Source organism: Hirundo rustica, chromosome W (genome assembly GCF_015227805.2).
Source record: "Hirundo rustica isolate bHirRus1 chromosome W, bHirRus1.pri.v3, whole genome shotgun sequence".
Lineage (NCBI taxonomy): Eukaryota > Metazoa > Chordata > Aves > Passeriformes > Hirundinidae > Hirundo > Hirundo rustica.
Genome location: NC_053487.1, coordinates 9,481,026 through 9,495,732, shown reverse-complemented (window position 1 = coordinate 9,495,732; position 14,707 = coordinate 9,481,026). Strand labels below are relative to the sequence as shown.

The 14,707-nt window shown below is 44.3% G+C and overlaps 1 protein-coding gene across 8 annotated transcripts in view; it reads left to right on the top strand.

Moving 5' to 3' along the window:
• Nucleotides 1–13,328, top strand: part of ARHGEF6 (Rac/Cdc42 guanine nucleotide exchange factor 6) — a 51,736-nt gene extending 38,408 nt beyond the window's left edge. For all 8 annotated transcript variants that reach the window (XM_040088862.1, XM_040088860.1, XM_040088865.1 and 5 more), the window contains 5 exons: nucleotides 7,077–7,170; nucleotides 8,290–8,379; nucleotides 9,079–9,178; nucleotides 9,995–10,049; nucleotides 10,970–13,328. In XM_040088862.1, coding sequence (XP_039944796.1) covers nucleotides 7,077–7,170; nucleotides 8,290–8,379; nucleotides 9,079–9,178; nucleotides 9,995–10,049; nucleotides 10,970–11,110 — 480 coding nt within the window. In that variant the 3' untranslated portion in view covers nucleotides 11,111–13,328. The remainder of the gene's footprint in view (nucleotides 1–7,076; nucleotides 7,171–8,289; nucleotides 8,380–9,078; nucleotides 9,179–9,994; nucleotides 10,050–10,969) is intronic.
• Nucleotides 13,329–14,707: the final 1,379 nt, after the last annotated feature.

The following is a 14,707-nucleotide window of genomic DNA, read 5'->3' as shown; positions in this document are numbered from 1 at the left end:
AAGAGCTAACTCACGACCTCCTAATGTTGTTTTTCTCATTACATTTTTGTTTATCCTTTGGCAAGTTATGCATTTTTCAGTTACTTGCATTGCTACTCCAAAAATCCCAATGCATCCATAGTTCCTTAAAAAATGATCACACAAGGCCTGAGTACCCCAGTGGGTTTTCTGATGCATATCTTCTAATATTTTTCTAGCCAGTAATTTATTAAGTAATTGTCTTCCATCAGGAAGTTTCCATTTCCCTGATTCAGCCTGTTCTCCTCCTATCTTGTTTAATTCTTTTTTCTCTGCTTCACTAAACTTTGGTATTTCCAGTTTTTCCTCATTTGGAGTTAATATTAACATAACTCTTTCAGCTCCATTTTCTGCTGCATCCTTAGCTTCCTGATTTGCTAAATTATTTCCTCTTATTTCTGGGGTCACTCCTCTTTGGTGTCCTTTAATGTGTACTATAGCTATTTCTTCAGGTAGTTTTTATGCCTCTAAAATCTCTAAAATGAGTCCTCATGTACTAATCCTTTTCCTCTTGAGTTAAGTAGTCTTCTTTCTTCCCAATTTTTTCCAAAAGTATGTACTACTCCAAAAGCACACCTCGAATCAGTGTATATAGTTCCTTTCTTGTGTGCTAAATATTCCAGTGCCTTTTTTAGAGCATATAATTCACAAGTTTGAGCTGACCAGTTTGAAGGTAATTTTCCTTTTTCAATAGTTTGCATGTTTTTTCCATCAACTACTGCATAACTTGACATCCTTTTTCCTTGTAGACATCTGGAGGAACCATCCACATAGATTATTTCCCCTTCTGAAAGGGCTTGTTCTTCAAGATCCCCTTGAACTTTCGTTTGGTATTGGATAATTTCTAAACAATTATGTATTAGGTTATCTGCTGGTTCTCCATATAGGAATTGAGCTGGATTTAAACTCCTGTTTACTTCTAATGTCAGATCATCACTATCTACCAAGATTGCTTCATATTTTAACATTCTAGAGTCTGTCAACCATTTTTCAGCTTTCTGATTTAACACATTTCGAACCGCATGAGGTGTGCACACAATTAGTTTACCTCCAAAAGTAAGTTTACGACTTTCTTCTACCAGGATTGCAGTAGCGGCTATAGCTTGAATACATACTGGCCAGCCGTGGCTCACTGGGTCCAACATCTTTGATAAATAAGCTACTGGTCTCTTTACTCCTCCCCACTCCTGGACCAGAACTCCATGAGCTACCCCCTTTTCTACATTCACATACAGATGAAAGGGTTTTTCTAGTGAAGGTAAGCTTAAAGCTGGTACTGAGGCCAGTTTTAACTTCAATTTTTCTAATTTATCATCATCTTCCTTGGTCCATTTTATATTATCCCCCTCTGTCAACTTTTCATACAAAAATTTTACTGCCTGTGTGTACCCCTCAATCTATAATCTACAATATCCCAATAATCTGAGTAGTTTTCTGATTTCCCTCTTTGAAGAGGGAGGTGGAAGGGATAAAATTCCTGCAATTCTCTCTGGATTGAGCCTTCGACTACCCTTACTTATTAAGTGTCCAAGATATTTTTCCTCTGGTTCTACAAATTGCAGTTTCCCTTTTGATACCCTTAATCCTTTTTCGCCAAGAAAATTTAAAAGTTTTATTGTAGCTTCTCTAACTTCATCCTCCCCAGATAGTAGAAGATCATCCACATATTGGATAATTTGTATTCTAGGAGGAGTGGAGAAGGCTTGCAGTATTTTTTTCTAAAGCTTGCCCAAATAAGTTTGGAGACTCCGTGAACCCCTGTGGTAATTTCGTCCATCTTAATTGCTGCTTTCTTCCAGTTTTTGGATCCTCCCATTCAAAGGCAAAGATATCTCGGCTCTCCTTGGCTAGTGGACAGGCCCAAAAAGCATCTTTAAGATCCACTACACTAAACCACTGATGCTGGGGTGGAACTTTACTTAGAAGTGTATAGGGATTGGGTACTACTGGGTAACGAGACCGAGTTCTTTTGTTAACCTCCCTTAAATCTTGTACTAGTCTATAACTCCCATCAGGCTTCTTTACTGGGAGAATAGGGGTATTATGGGGAGACATGCAAGGTTCTAATGTCCCGTCCTTTATTAGTCCTTCTATTACTGGCTTCAAACCTTCCCATCCTTCTAAAGATATGGGGTATTGATGTACACGTATTGGACAATCTTCTCTCTCTATTGTAACACTTATAGGGTCAATATTTAATCCTCCCCTATTTCTTTCCCCAGCCCAAACTTCCTTGTTAATTTTTTCTTCATCCTCTTGGCCTAATTTTAAAACTTTAGCTGTCATTTTCCCATCTTCTGGTATAACCCCTATTCCTAATTTCACTTGTAAGTCTCTTCCTAGTAAGTTGCTACCTGCTTTTGGGACCAATAAGACATCTCCCATCCAAATTTTTGTTTCCCCTTCAATTACTACATCTTTAATGACTGGAACTGTAAAAGTTTCTCCTTTTGCCCCTGTTACTTTTGCAGTATCTTTACTCACACTATAACCTTTTGGTACATTTAGCAGGCAGGTTCTTTCTGCCCCTGTATATACAATAAATTCTAATTCTTCTTCTTGGGGACCCACTTTTAGAGTTATCACAGGCTCTAGATGGTACTTGTCCCCTAAAAAATACAGCCTTTGACCTCCCTATTCCTCCTCTGTGCTCATCTCTTTGAAGATTTTCAGATCTATTACCTGCTTAGGACAATTTCTCCTATAATGTCCCTCACCCCCACAGTAAAAGCAGACATTCCTGGAATGCTGCTGAGACTTGGTTTGTACTGGGATTCTATTTCTTTCCTTTCCCCTGTCTCTATTAATTTTATCTCTAGAAGTAGTGCCTGTATGTTTTTGATTTTTTTGGAAATTGTTTTCTCGCATGGTGACTGACATAAGTTTTGCTTTCAGTTTAGCTTTCTCTTCATCTCTTCAGACATAAACTTTCTGAGCCTCCTTTAATAAGTCATCTAATGATTTATTATGCCAATCCTCAATTTTTTCTAATTTTTTTCTAATATCTGGCCAGGCATTAGTAACAAACTTAATCCTTAACAAAGCTTTTCCCACATCAGTTTCAGGGTCTATTCCAGAATATTGTTTCATATTTTTCCTAAGTCTGTCCAACCATTCAGTTGGATATTCTTCTTTTTCTTGCTGTGCCTCAAAAGCTTTTTTAGCATTTTGCCCTTGGGGTGCCACCTCTTTTATTCCCTTGATTATTAAATTACGATATTTATTCATGTGTTTCCTCCCTTCCTCATTATTTTGACCCCACTCAGGAGGCGCAGTTGGCATTTTGTCTTCTCCAGGGGGCCCTTGTGGGTTCTCTTTTCCCCAAACTCTTATTCTAGCTGCTCTGATTAATTGCCTTTCTTCCTGAGAAAATATTATTTTCATTATAGACTGCATCTCTTCCCAAGTATAAATATTCGGACCTAAAAATTGGTCTAGTTGTTCAGCTGTGCCGATAGGATCTTGTAAAATTCCTTTGATTTCTTTTTTAAAATTTCTGACCTCAGAAGAAGTCAAAGGGGCATTTACAAACTCTGTTCCACTCCCTCCCATTGGGACTTCTCTTAGTGGAAATAGACTAATTTCTTTATCCCATTATTGGTTTTTATCCTCTGTCGTCTTTTTCCCGTGTTTTGAGAAAGAATCCAGAGAGGGCTGTCTTTTAAGTGAACTTCTAGTGATTTGGTAAGGCATTTCTAGGGAGAAGTCGTTTCTCTGAGCAGTCGCTGTGGTTACCGAGGGAACGGAGCTAAGGGCAGGAAGGGCGGTGAGTGCGCCGAGGCTTGGTCCTCCAAGGGCGGAGCGTAGGCGGGGTTTGCTGCCAGGACCGGCAGAGGAGGGGGCAGTTCTGGGGGATACCGGAGGGGAACGTGTGCAGCCTGCACGGGGCTAATGCCAGCTAAGTCAGCGGTTCCCGGCAGAGACAAAGGAGCGGCCGCAGCGCCCAGCGCAGCCGGCACGGGCAGGGCAGCCGAGGATCGGGCAGTGGGGGAAGCGATTGGAGATAGGACGGCTGGGACCGATGGGACCCCCGGCACGGTCGGGGCAGACGAATTCACCAGCGGGGCCAGGGCTGGGGTGTATGCGGGGACCGATGCAGCTGCTGCTGCTGGCTGTGAGCCCGCACTCGGGACGGGAACCGAGGCAGGCGGGGCTGAAGCGGGACCCGGGACAGGGGGCTCAGCCGCGGACGGCGGGAGCGCGAGCGGGAACGGAGGGGGCAAAGCCTGCAAAGGATCCCACTCTTTTTCCTTCTTTTCTTGTTCCCTTCCCTTTTTCTTTTCTTGTTTCGTCTCGGGGGTTTCTGATACCTTAAAGATTTTTATTCTCCTAAAATCTCCTGTCCAACATGTGGCATATTTTCTTTCTTCAGGATTAAACGGTTCTTTTGAATTTACAAATATATTTAGAGCCTGACAAATCCAGTTCTCAAAAGAGCCGTATCTGGGCCAATAAACGTGGTCAGATCTTATTTCCCTCTCTGCCCATTCTATCATGCAAAATTGTATCATCTTTACCTTTTCCTTTTTTTTTTTTTTTGTACAAGGGTTTTTATCCCAGTTAGCTAACATAATGCCGAGAGGGCTATCTTGAGGTATTTCTGTTGGTAATTTTTTACACTCTTTTTTCTTCCTTGTATCCAACTTACTGTTTTTCTGTCCCATTTTTCAAGATTTTATCTATTCGTCCCCCACCTCTGTTTTTCACTTTTTCTTACAACCTAAAAGCCACTTACTTCTATCTATGCACACACACAAAAAATTCCCTTCTATCCTACACAACTATTTAATACAATACACCTCCCTCCAAGGAGATATAACAGTCAACATTACATGTGCTTTCTTCCATCTACTCTTACTTCATTTCTCCTTTACTTTTACACACTCTTTCACACTCTTAGGACATGAAGCCTGTCGCCAGAGAATCGTGGCTTTGTGTGTCCCCCCCCTCGCCTTGGGTCTGGTCTCTGGGTTTCAGTATAGCTGGGCCTCTGAGGGGGGCCCAGAATCTGGTTGCCTCTGGTGCCGGTCCACCTATGAGGCTAATTTGCGTGTCACTTACACTTTACTACTGCACCCCCCCGCCACACACCCGGAGGAAAAGGGCTGAATCGCAGGTCACACACACTTTGCCACAGCCCCCACCCGCCCGGGGAAACTGAGGCAGATTTTGTGTGTGACTCACTCTCACACAACAAAACAACAATAAGGTACCTTTTACTTTCAAATCACCTATTACAATTTTAGGTGCTACTGGCTAGTCCCGGTGCTCTTGGATACCCCTCAATCTAGCTGTGTTGTCCAACCCTAGATGTTCTTGGGCATTTTATCCCTCAATCTAGCTGCGTTGTCCAACCCCAGATGCTCTTGGGCATAACCTCAATCCGGCAGAACCCTGGGTGTTCTTGGGATAATCCCTCAACCCAGCAGGTTTCAGTCCTGGATGATCTTGGGGCAATTACCCCTCAATCCAGCAGACTTTTTTACTTTTTAGGGGTCCCACCCCTTCTCTAAAACTCAGTCCCAGTTTCCCTGGGGGGGATTCTCTCACTCTTCTTATCACTCACTTCGTCTCTTTACTGGCCGTCTTTCTCGCGAAAGAACGGAAACGCAGTGTAGGAGACTCCGCACTCGCTTAGCAGGTCTGGGATAACCAGCTGCCTCTCATTCACACACATTCATCCCCCCACTTAACCGCCCCTCCAAACTATTACTTACCTGTCCTTTGTCTTTGGGTCTTTGTCTTCGTGTACACTTTAGTCTTAGGGGCTAACTACCGCGGTTTTAGGGAATCTTTTCCCTTTCCTTTGTTTTATTGCCTCCTTTTGTCCATTGATCGTAACCTGCATCTGCCGGTCACAGCAGGGGAACACAGAGCGAGGCTGCCAACTGGCAGGGCGCGCCGTCCTCACCCTGATTCCCCTAAGGCACCAGCAGTGAGGTGTTTTAACCATCCTCTGCTACCATAATTATGAAAAACGCCATTCACTTGTTTTTGAAATTTTAAAAGTTTAATAGTAAATAAGATGGTTATAAAAATAGAATTAGAGTAAAAAAAAATGAACAATTAGAGTTAGGACAATACGAGACAATAAAAAACAAAGTTACAGATGTCTGGGTGCCTCCCTGAGCACAAAGCTCCGAAGAAGGACCCCTGCTAACAAAGGACCATCTCTTAAAAGCAATAGCCTGTTGAATATTCATATATTTCATACATGATGCATAAACTCTATTTAAACAAAAAACCATCTCTGGTCAGTATCACTTTTTTCCTTTAATCTCTGTGGCATTCTCAAGGCTGAGAGAGGCAGGAGGAGTTGGTCTCTTCTGATAAGGAAGTAGGAAATTCTTTTTTTCTCTGAAAGATTTACGTTTTCCTGTGGTTGGCATACAAAAACTACACTTTAATTACAAAACTACATTTACCATACTATCAAACTATTAATACAACACCAACAATCAACACAACACAACACATATAGTAAATATCTTGCGTAGAGCCATATAATATGCACTTTTCACAATCATAAATGCTTTTTTTGTCCACCCCTCAGTTTAAATCGGGGCAGGTCCCGGCCCAGCCAGGCCCGTAGCTGGTATCAGAGGCCCGGCCGATGGGCCTGCCCAGCACCCCCCCCTCGCCAGCAGCAGATGGGGCCCGGAGGCACAGCCCAGCCAGGGTGGCTCCTCTGGGCCTGGGTAAGCCCAGTCCCAGCTGACTCCTGGCTGCCGTACGATGTTACCTTCCTCTCTTTGGCCAAAGGGAAAAGGGCTGACCTGCAGGAAATCAGGGTTTTTTATATGGGTACTTCCCAAAGTTGCATTCAACATTCTCAGTGGTTAAAACAGATGCCAATATCCCAAACTAACCTTCTGATAGGTCCCTGTCCTTTCTAAAGCAATTCCCAGGTCCTGACAGGGAAAACATTCCACATTCCTCCATAACTGAAAAACCAAACTGTGCCAACCCATGACACATGCGTAGCTGCGCCCAGCTGTGCTGCTCCACTGTTCCAGCTGCCTTTGGTTCTGGTTAAACACAAGAGTATTTCTCTGTAGGATTCCAGCAAAAGTCCAAAAACAATGAAGAAGTTTCTTCCAAAAAGGAAAACTGAGAGAAAACCATCCGATGAAGAGTTTGTTATTCGGAAAAGTAAGTGTTGCCCAGAGACGCTTTGGCTGCCCCATCCCTGGAAGTGTTCAAAGCCAGGTTGGATGGGGCTTGGAGCAGCCTGGTCTAGTGGAAGATGTCTCTGCCCATGACAAGGATTGGGACTAGATTATCTTTAACCCCAACCATTCTGTGATTCTATTTTACTTTCATTTCTGGAGATTTCTGTGTTCTCAGTGATCTCCACTGGACTTTGAAAACACCCTTTCTTGCAGTGCGGGATGTGACGGTGCTCTCATTGTGAGCCTACGTGCTCCTGAGCATGGGAGACTTCTGGAAGTGCACTGGTCCTCAGCCTCTGACAGATCCCTCCTCCCCTCCCAGTTATGACTGCCAGACATACCACCATCCTCCTTGTGATTGCTAGCACAAGGTCATGGGTTGTGGGTGGTCTTATTCTGGAAATGAAGCCAAGGAACTACTTCCAAGTAGTTAAAAACTTCATTAAACTGCACATCAAGAGTCACCAAAATAGGTCCGACAGCTGGGACAAGCCCTTTCCTGGCCATGCCAGCAGGTCCTTGAACAGTGTCCATGGGGAATTAGGAAACTAAAAGGTCCCCATCCCGAGAGGGGTGTTCACCTTCAAAGAGGGGTGACACTGAGAGTTCCCTAAAGCCCACTTGGGGCACACCTTGGGGGCTTTACACAAAATGCTATGGTCACCCAGCCATGGTCAAGCTGCTGTGCACAGCTCCACGATTAGCTTTCTCCCTTGAGAAGATGGCCCTGAGCAGAGGCTGGAAATTAACACTTCATGTTTCCAAGTCCTGCTCTGGTGCTGTTGTACCAGACCTTCCACGCTAGGGCTGCTTTGCCTGCCCATCTCCCGGTGCTGCCTGCACCCAAAGTAGGGCATTACCCCCTGAGTTTTGTGAAGATGAGCAACTAGAGATGAGTTTTCACACCATTTTGTCATGGTGCTTGATGCCACAAAGGCCAGAAAATGTAAAGGACCTCAAAACAGATTGGCCAAAGTCCCAGAGACAGTCAGCCAAAGAAACAGCATGCTCTCTTAAGGGACTTGAGAGCAAAGACTGGGAGAGACAAGGCCAGAGTACCTTGCTTTTTGTGCCTGCTGTTGTTTCCAATGTTTTACAGGTACTGCTGCACTGGAGGAGGATGCTCAGATCCTGAAGGTGATTGAGGCATACTGTACTGGGGGAAGCTTCCAGCAAGCTCTCAGCTCAGGTGAGCACACAACCACATTATTTAGCTCCTACTCTGCCCACAACACTGATAACCCCTTTGGGAACAAACAGATGTTGCATCATACAGCAATGAGACATGCTAGGAAACTGTAGCGTTCAATCTTTGAGATAAGGAAACTTTATCTACCTAGCGGTTTAGTTGCTATTGTTTTTCTTCTAAGAACAGAGAATGAAGCAGGTAGGAGGGCAGATGAGATACTGCTATTTCACTAGTGATTACTTGATGATAATCTCAGGTTGCTTAGAGCTTTAGAAAGGAAGCATGAATATTATCTCTTAATCAGATGCATGTTTAAGAACAACCTGCTTCATAAGAACCTAACATCTTAAACTCTGGAAATATAACTATTTATCATTGCTGATGAGAGAGCTAATTCAATCACTGAACTGTCAAATAATGGTACATAGAAAAAAGGGAGGCCATGGTTCTTTGGGGAGCTCTTGACCCTAGTCAAATGGTTTAATTCATAAGTCATGATGTAACTTTAGATGCAATGAGTACTCTTGAAAATTTTCCACTTGCTGCTGTAGCTCTGGGTTAGTGGGATGTAGCTGACATCTCCAGCCTACCCCAGGCTGATGGTGGAGCAGGAAGAATGAGAGCTTCTGTCTCTGATGTAGCATGGGCACCAGGGAAGATTACCCCTTTTTCTCCCTCATGAATAATTCTTGTAAACAGGCTCCCGTAAAGACTCCATCCCCCAAGTCCTTCTTCCTGAGGAAGAGAAAATCATCATAGGGGAAATACGAAGCAATGGCCAGACGGTCAAGGAGGAAAAGTAAGTGCAGCTGCTCTCCACTTGCAGATTGATCCTTGTGTCACTTTTTGGAAGGGCATTAAAAACCAATGCACTCTCCTTCTGTGTCTCCACAGAGGAGCAGGCCTGATGTCATTGATTGCTGCCTTAGTTCTGGCAAAGAACCACCAGACAATTTCAACTTCCATTTTGTCTTTAAGGACAGAGCCACCTTCCCAGATGCCCTGATGTGGCTGTATCCCTCTGGGAGTCTGGATCCCTGGTTTATGGCTTATCCAGATGTAGGATAATGGGGTCAGCAAGGACAGAACCAAACAAATGGCTCTTATTTTTTAACTACTGATGTACTGGGCTGTTGCTGCCCCTCAGGAGCCTGCCTGGCACCTGCCTGTGAGTGCTCCCAGCCTGTTCTGTAACTTCTGCATCTGAATGACTGTGTTGAGCCTCTCCCTTTCCAACCCAGTCAGTGTGTTCCTTTCACGTTTGATCTTTTGCAGCATAGCCTCAAGGAATCAAGGCTGCTTTACAAAAGATGCTCAGGCATTTCCACCTTTAAAGTCATTGTTATTTACTGCCATAGCATAAGCAAGGAAGCCAAAACCACAGACCTTTGCTGATAACTCAAAGCAGAACAAGGCATTGAGGTTTGAGAAAAGAGCCCTGAGTTTTGGACCAGTGGCCTATAAATGCTCCTGGGCTGTGTTTCCAGAGTCACCTCACAGACAGCAGCCTGATGCTTGGGAAGCAGAATCTGGATGCAACTTTCCTGTCAGCACCTCCCATGCCATCACTGTTTTCCTGTACACCAACTCTAATTTCTTTAATTTCTTTTTTCAGAAGCCTTGTTGACACAGTTTATGCACTGAAAGATGAAGTCAAAGAGCTGAAGCAGGTAATTTGGGTGGGATTGCTTGTGCTAGGAGTTGAGTGAAAGCCAACCAATCTGTGCTGGGTCATCTTCAGCTTGTCGGTGCCAGGAAAAGTCTTGCTGCTCCTGGTCCAGTCCTGCAAATTCCTGAATGAGCATTAGTTTTCTTATGGTTTACCTCCCTGAACCACAGAATCATAGAATCTTTAAGGCTGGAAAACACCTCTGAGATGATGGAGTCCAACCATCAACCCAGCACCACCACTATGTTCACCACTAAATCATGTCCTGAAGTGCCATACCTAGACATTCTGTGAACACTCCCAGGAATGGTGACTCCACCATTTCCCTGGGCAGACTGTTCCAGTGTTTGACAACCCTTTCCATGAAGAAACTTTTCCTAATATCCAACATAAACCTTCCTTTGGCACAGCTGGAGACCACTTCCTCTCATACTTCATGCTTGAGTGCCAGAGAAAGCAAGAGGGAAGGAGTAGTTAGTCTTTGTGGTAACATGAAACTTTCCCCCTATTCCAAAATCTCTTTCAGCTTGACCGTTCATTTTATAGGGGTCTGGTGGACACCAGTTCTTGTAGACTCAGAGGAAATATGTTCTCTTCCCTCCAGTCCCAAGTCTGGAGGTGGGAGAAACCATCAGAGGAGAAAAGGGTTCTTCAACCCAAGGTAAAATTAGGTTTCCAGGAGGATGCTTCCGCCTGCCCAAAGTCAGAGAACTTCTGTGCAGGCCTGTGAGGTAGTAAGGGTCTGTTTGGGATACTTGTGGTTTGATCCACTTATGTTCTTCATCCTCACAAACTCTTATCAAATGTCTCTGTTATTTCATCACCTCTGAGGCATCAGGCAGCAGATGCATGGAAGTACCTCACTGCATAAAGTGCATGGGCATTAGCTGCATCTTTATTCCTTCGTTTTTCACCTTGCAGGAAAACAAAAGGATGAAACAGTGTTTGGAGGAAGAGCTTAAATTCAGGAAGGACTTGGAGAAGCTGGTGAGAAGGCTGCTGAAGCAGACAGATGAGTGTGGCAGGGAGGACATGGGGCGCAAGTCATCCCTGATTGCCTGAATTCATGGAGAAGCTGCTGGCAGTAGTGTGTGACCTCAGGTGTATTTTTGGGAAGTGGAACTGGATCCTTTGCCTCTTCTTGCTCCTTATTTTGTTGGTTTGGGGTATTTTGTTACCAAAAAAAAAAAAAAAAAAAAAAAAGTCATAGAGAAAAAAATAGTTTTTCTTCCATTCAGTAAGGAGATAAAGCAGAAACAATCAATCACAACTGAACCAGTAAGCAAGTGGTCCATGATTCACAATTCATCTGCAGCAACTAATACCTCATTGTACCTGCTACTGGGAGCAAATACAAACTCTCCTAGTGATTGTTGCTCACAAAGGCTTGGGCAGCAGTTTCCTAGAAGAAGCTTAAGCACTTTTTAATGCTTTCATTCTTTCCAAAAGCACCAGTACCTATTTATTGAGTAAAAACATTACTGAGGTGGCATTGAGCAGAAACCAAAAAAGCACCATGCTCCTCTTTTCAGATAATCACAACTGGGGAAGCTTTTCCCATCCATCTTCTTTTTCCCCATTAGTTGACTGTAGCGAACTAGAGCCCAGCAATACTGTGGTTCCTGTGTGGCCTTGATACTGATTAAAATGTGCAATTAACATGAAGATGTTTGAACTTCTTGGGGAAGCCAGATCTGGAGCACCTGTCAGAGCGCATAGGAAAGTATTTTGCACAGTGCTGCCTTCTTACAGCTCATGATTAGCACAACAGGTAACTGCTGTTCTGCCCCCCATCCCTTTTCTTATGCATGATGTAGAATTCCTACCCTCTGTTTTGTTTTCACATCGAGTGTCCAGGTATCCTAGGAGATTATAATTTTGCTGTGCATCCTCTTGCAGGATATGCTTTTCTCTGTATGAAATGTAAAAACATTCCTTGACAACAAAAAACAACCCCAAATGTGCTGGTCCCCTGCTCCCTTCTGCCCACTTTATGCTCTCCATCACTCCTTCCCAAAGGCTGGGAATGTAGCCAGCGGCCACTTCTCCCCACACCGCCCCACAGGGCCTTTCTGCTAGGGAAAAGGAACTTTCTCTTGAGATAGGGAAGGTATTTATGCTTTGACAAGAGCTGGAATGCTCCTGGAGCAAGGATATACAACACTCTCACAGATCCCTGCATAGCTCCTCAAACACAGCACACAGGCAACATGCATATGTATCAGCTCTCATCTTATTTGGTGTTATACCCTAGTTTAGAACTGATGTTTTCCTTCCTTCCTTCCTTAACAGCATTATAAAAATAACCTTCTGTTAATGATGTCTTATTTATCTCACAGGGCAGCATGGTCCCAGGGTGTGCAGAGGCACCACAGCTCATTCCAGTCACACCATTATGTTGGTTGTGAAGGACATAACAGAGGCAATAATTACAACTCCCTCCTTGCCATTAAAATTTAGCCAGGATATTGCAAATGGTGTTTTAGGAGATGTAGACTCCAAAACATCTCAAGGAGTGTAATAAGAAACCCTCTTTAAGCTATTTCTAGGGCAAAACAGAGGTCTGGCTACATTTGCCATCCCCAGAGCATCCCAGCCAGATGGCAGCTCCCCACATCCCTCCCTGGGCACACAGTTGAGTGGTTTGGTCAGCAGTCAAGCCCTCCTGTGCTTGTGAATCGTTTTCCAGGAGCAGGACCTTTGCTGCACTTACTGCTGCTCAGAGAGGCCATGCCCAGACCCCTCGCTACTGCCTGGCCCTGCTGCCTGCCCAAGCTGGGCTGGAGACTAGGCTGCTGACATGCAGAACAAACCAAGGGCCACTGACACTCCAGGGAGAGGGTGGAAATGTGTCCTCTCTGCCCCCAGGCTCAGTTGAAACCCGTGCTATGTGCATATGCATGTTTGTGAGATGTAATGTGATGGAGAGTATTGGTTTTCCTGTTGGAATTCCAACAGGAGGGCACACTGGGACTTTTTGGATCAAGTGTTTGTCAAGAGCTAGGAGCCAAAAAAGACAAGAAAATAAAATAAAAAGGAAAAGAAGCCATGCCAGATGGACAGCAATGTTTCCATATTTACTGTTTACAGTGCTTTGTAAATAGGTTCCAGTGAGTCTGTCTTTAGATGGATGTTGTCAGCTGCCTTCCAGTGTATCTTTGTCATGTAGGTTTATTTACTGTAAACTACTTATGCAAGTTCAACTTTTTTAACATGTTTTTATTTTGAACAGTTTTTTTAATTGACATTTTCAACAAATAAAGAAGGATAAAAGTCGCTTCTTAGCCCTTGGAGCTGCTTCCTGTGTTTCTGCCATGAAAGCAAAGCCAGGGCTTGCTGTGAACATCACTGATTTCCTCAAAATGCCATGGCAGTGTCATACCTCTGATTTACTGCTGTGAATACTGGTGTGAAAGGTGATGCTGGCACTTGGACTGTTGCTCCCACCATCACCCAGACCTCCAGCTGGCCAAGGGCACCTGGTCCCAGGGCAGGAGCCGCATTTCCATCCCTCAAGCTCCATGTGCACTCTGTTCACAAGGATGCTTTATGGAGAACAGACTGCTCTGCTGCACCAGGCAGTTGCTGTAGATAAGTGACTTTCCTGCCTGTTTGAGATTTTATTTTTTTTAGTTAGTGTGTGGTTTTTTCTGGCAATTAGGTGTGGTGACAGGATTTCCTTTGGTCTACCACCACTTGGACAAGACATCTACAGGCTGGGGGTTTTTAACTCTTTGGTAGAGATGTGCCACGGTCTATGGTCTCAGCCCACAGAAGTGGAGGATCAAGGGCAGGAGGGCTGGACCTTGCTCTCCTTCCCCAAACACAGCACTCAAACTAGGAAAAAGAACAAGGGGAAAAAGAAACACTAGCTTTGAGTGCATCATGGAAAAACACTGAAGTCCAAAACTGCCAGAGGGCAGGGTTAGATGTGATATTAGAAAGAAATTTTTCCCTGTGAAGGTGGTGAGGCCCTGGCACAGGTTGCCCAGAGAAGCTGTGGCTGCCCCATCCCTGGAAGGGTTCCAGGCCAGGTTGGATGAGGCTTGGAGCAACCTGGTGTATATATATATATATATATATTTTTTTTTTTTTTTTTTGTGAGTTCAGTGTGTATTGAACCATGCAAACACCTCTCCCAGCAGATGACCACGCTGCTGCTTGTCCCTGCAACTGCTCATCCATCAACCCCTGTGCCAGTCCTGCTGATGTGCCCTGCAAACTCATCACCCTCTCAAGCCCTTCTTAACTCAGAAAGAATAAAAATCAGTTTGGAAACAGTAAAATCTACAGCCTGAGTACTGATATAGAGACCTCACATCAAGGGAAAATCAATGTATTGATGTTATTTAAACTTTCCATGGGGAGAGGAAACAGTGCCAGCTATGGCAACAGGCAGGGCTGGGGTAGAAGTACACAGCTGGATGGTAGCAATTGCATCTCGTCTCTTGCACGCTACCTCACATCTGAATCCCATGGGCTATTTTTGGCAAGTCAAGATACAGAGGACAGAAACAAAAGCCCTGAGAAAAGGCAGCGGTGTGGGCAGGGGCTGGTCAGGCAGCCCACAGGTGAGTCGTTGAAAACCAATATAATCACGGACAAAGACCCTCTAACTAATTAAAGTTAGAAAGTGGTATGTTTATTCACCAGCGGGCG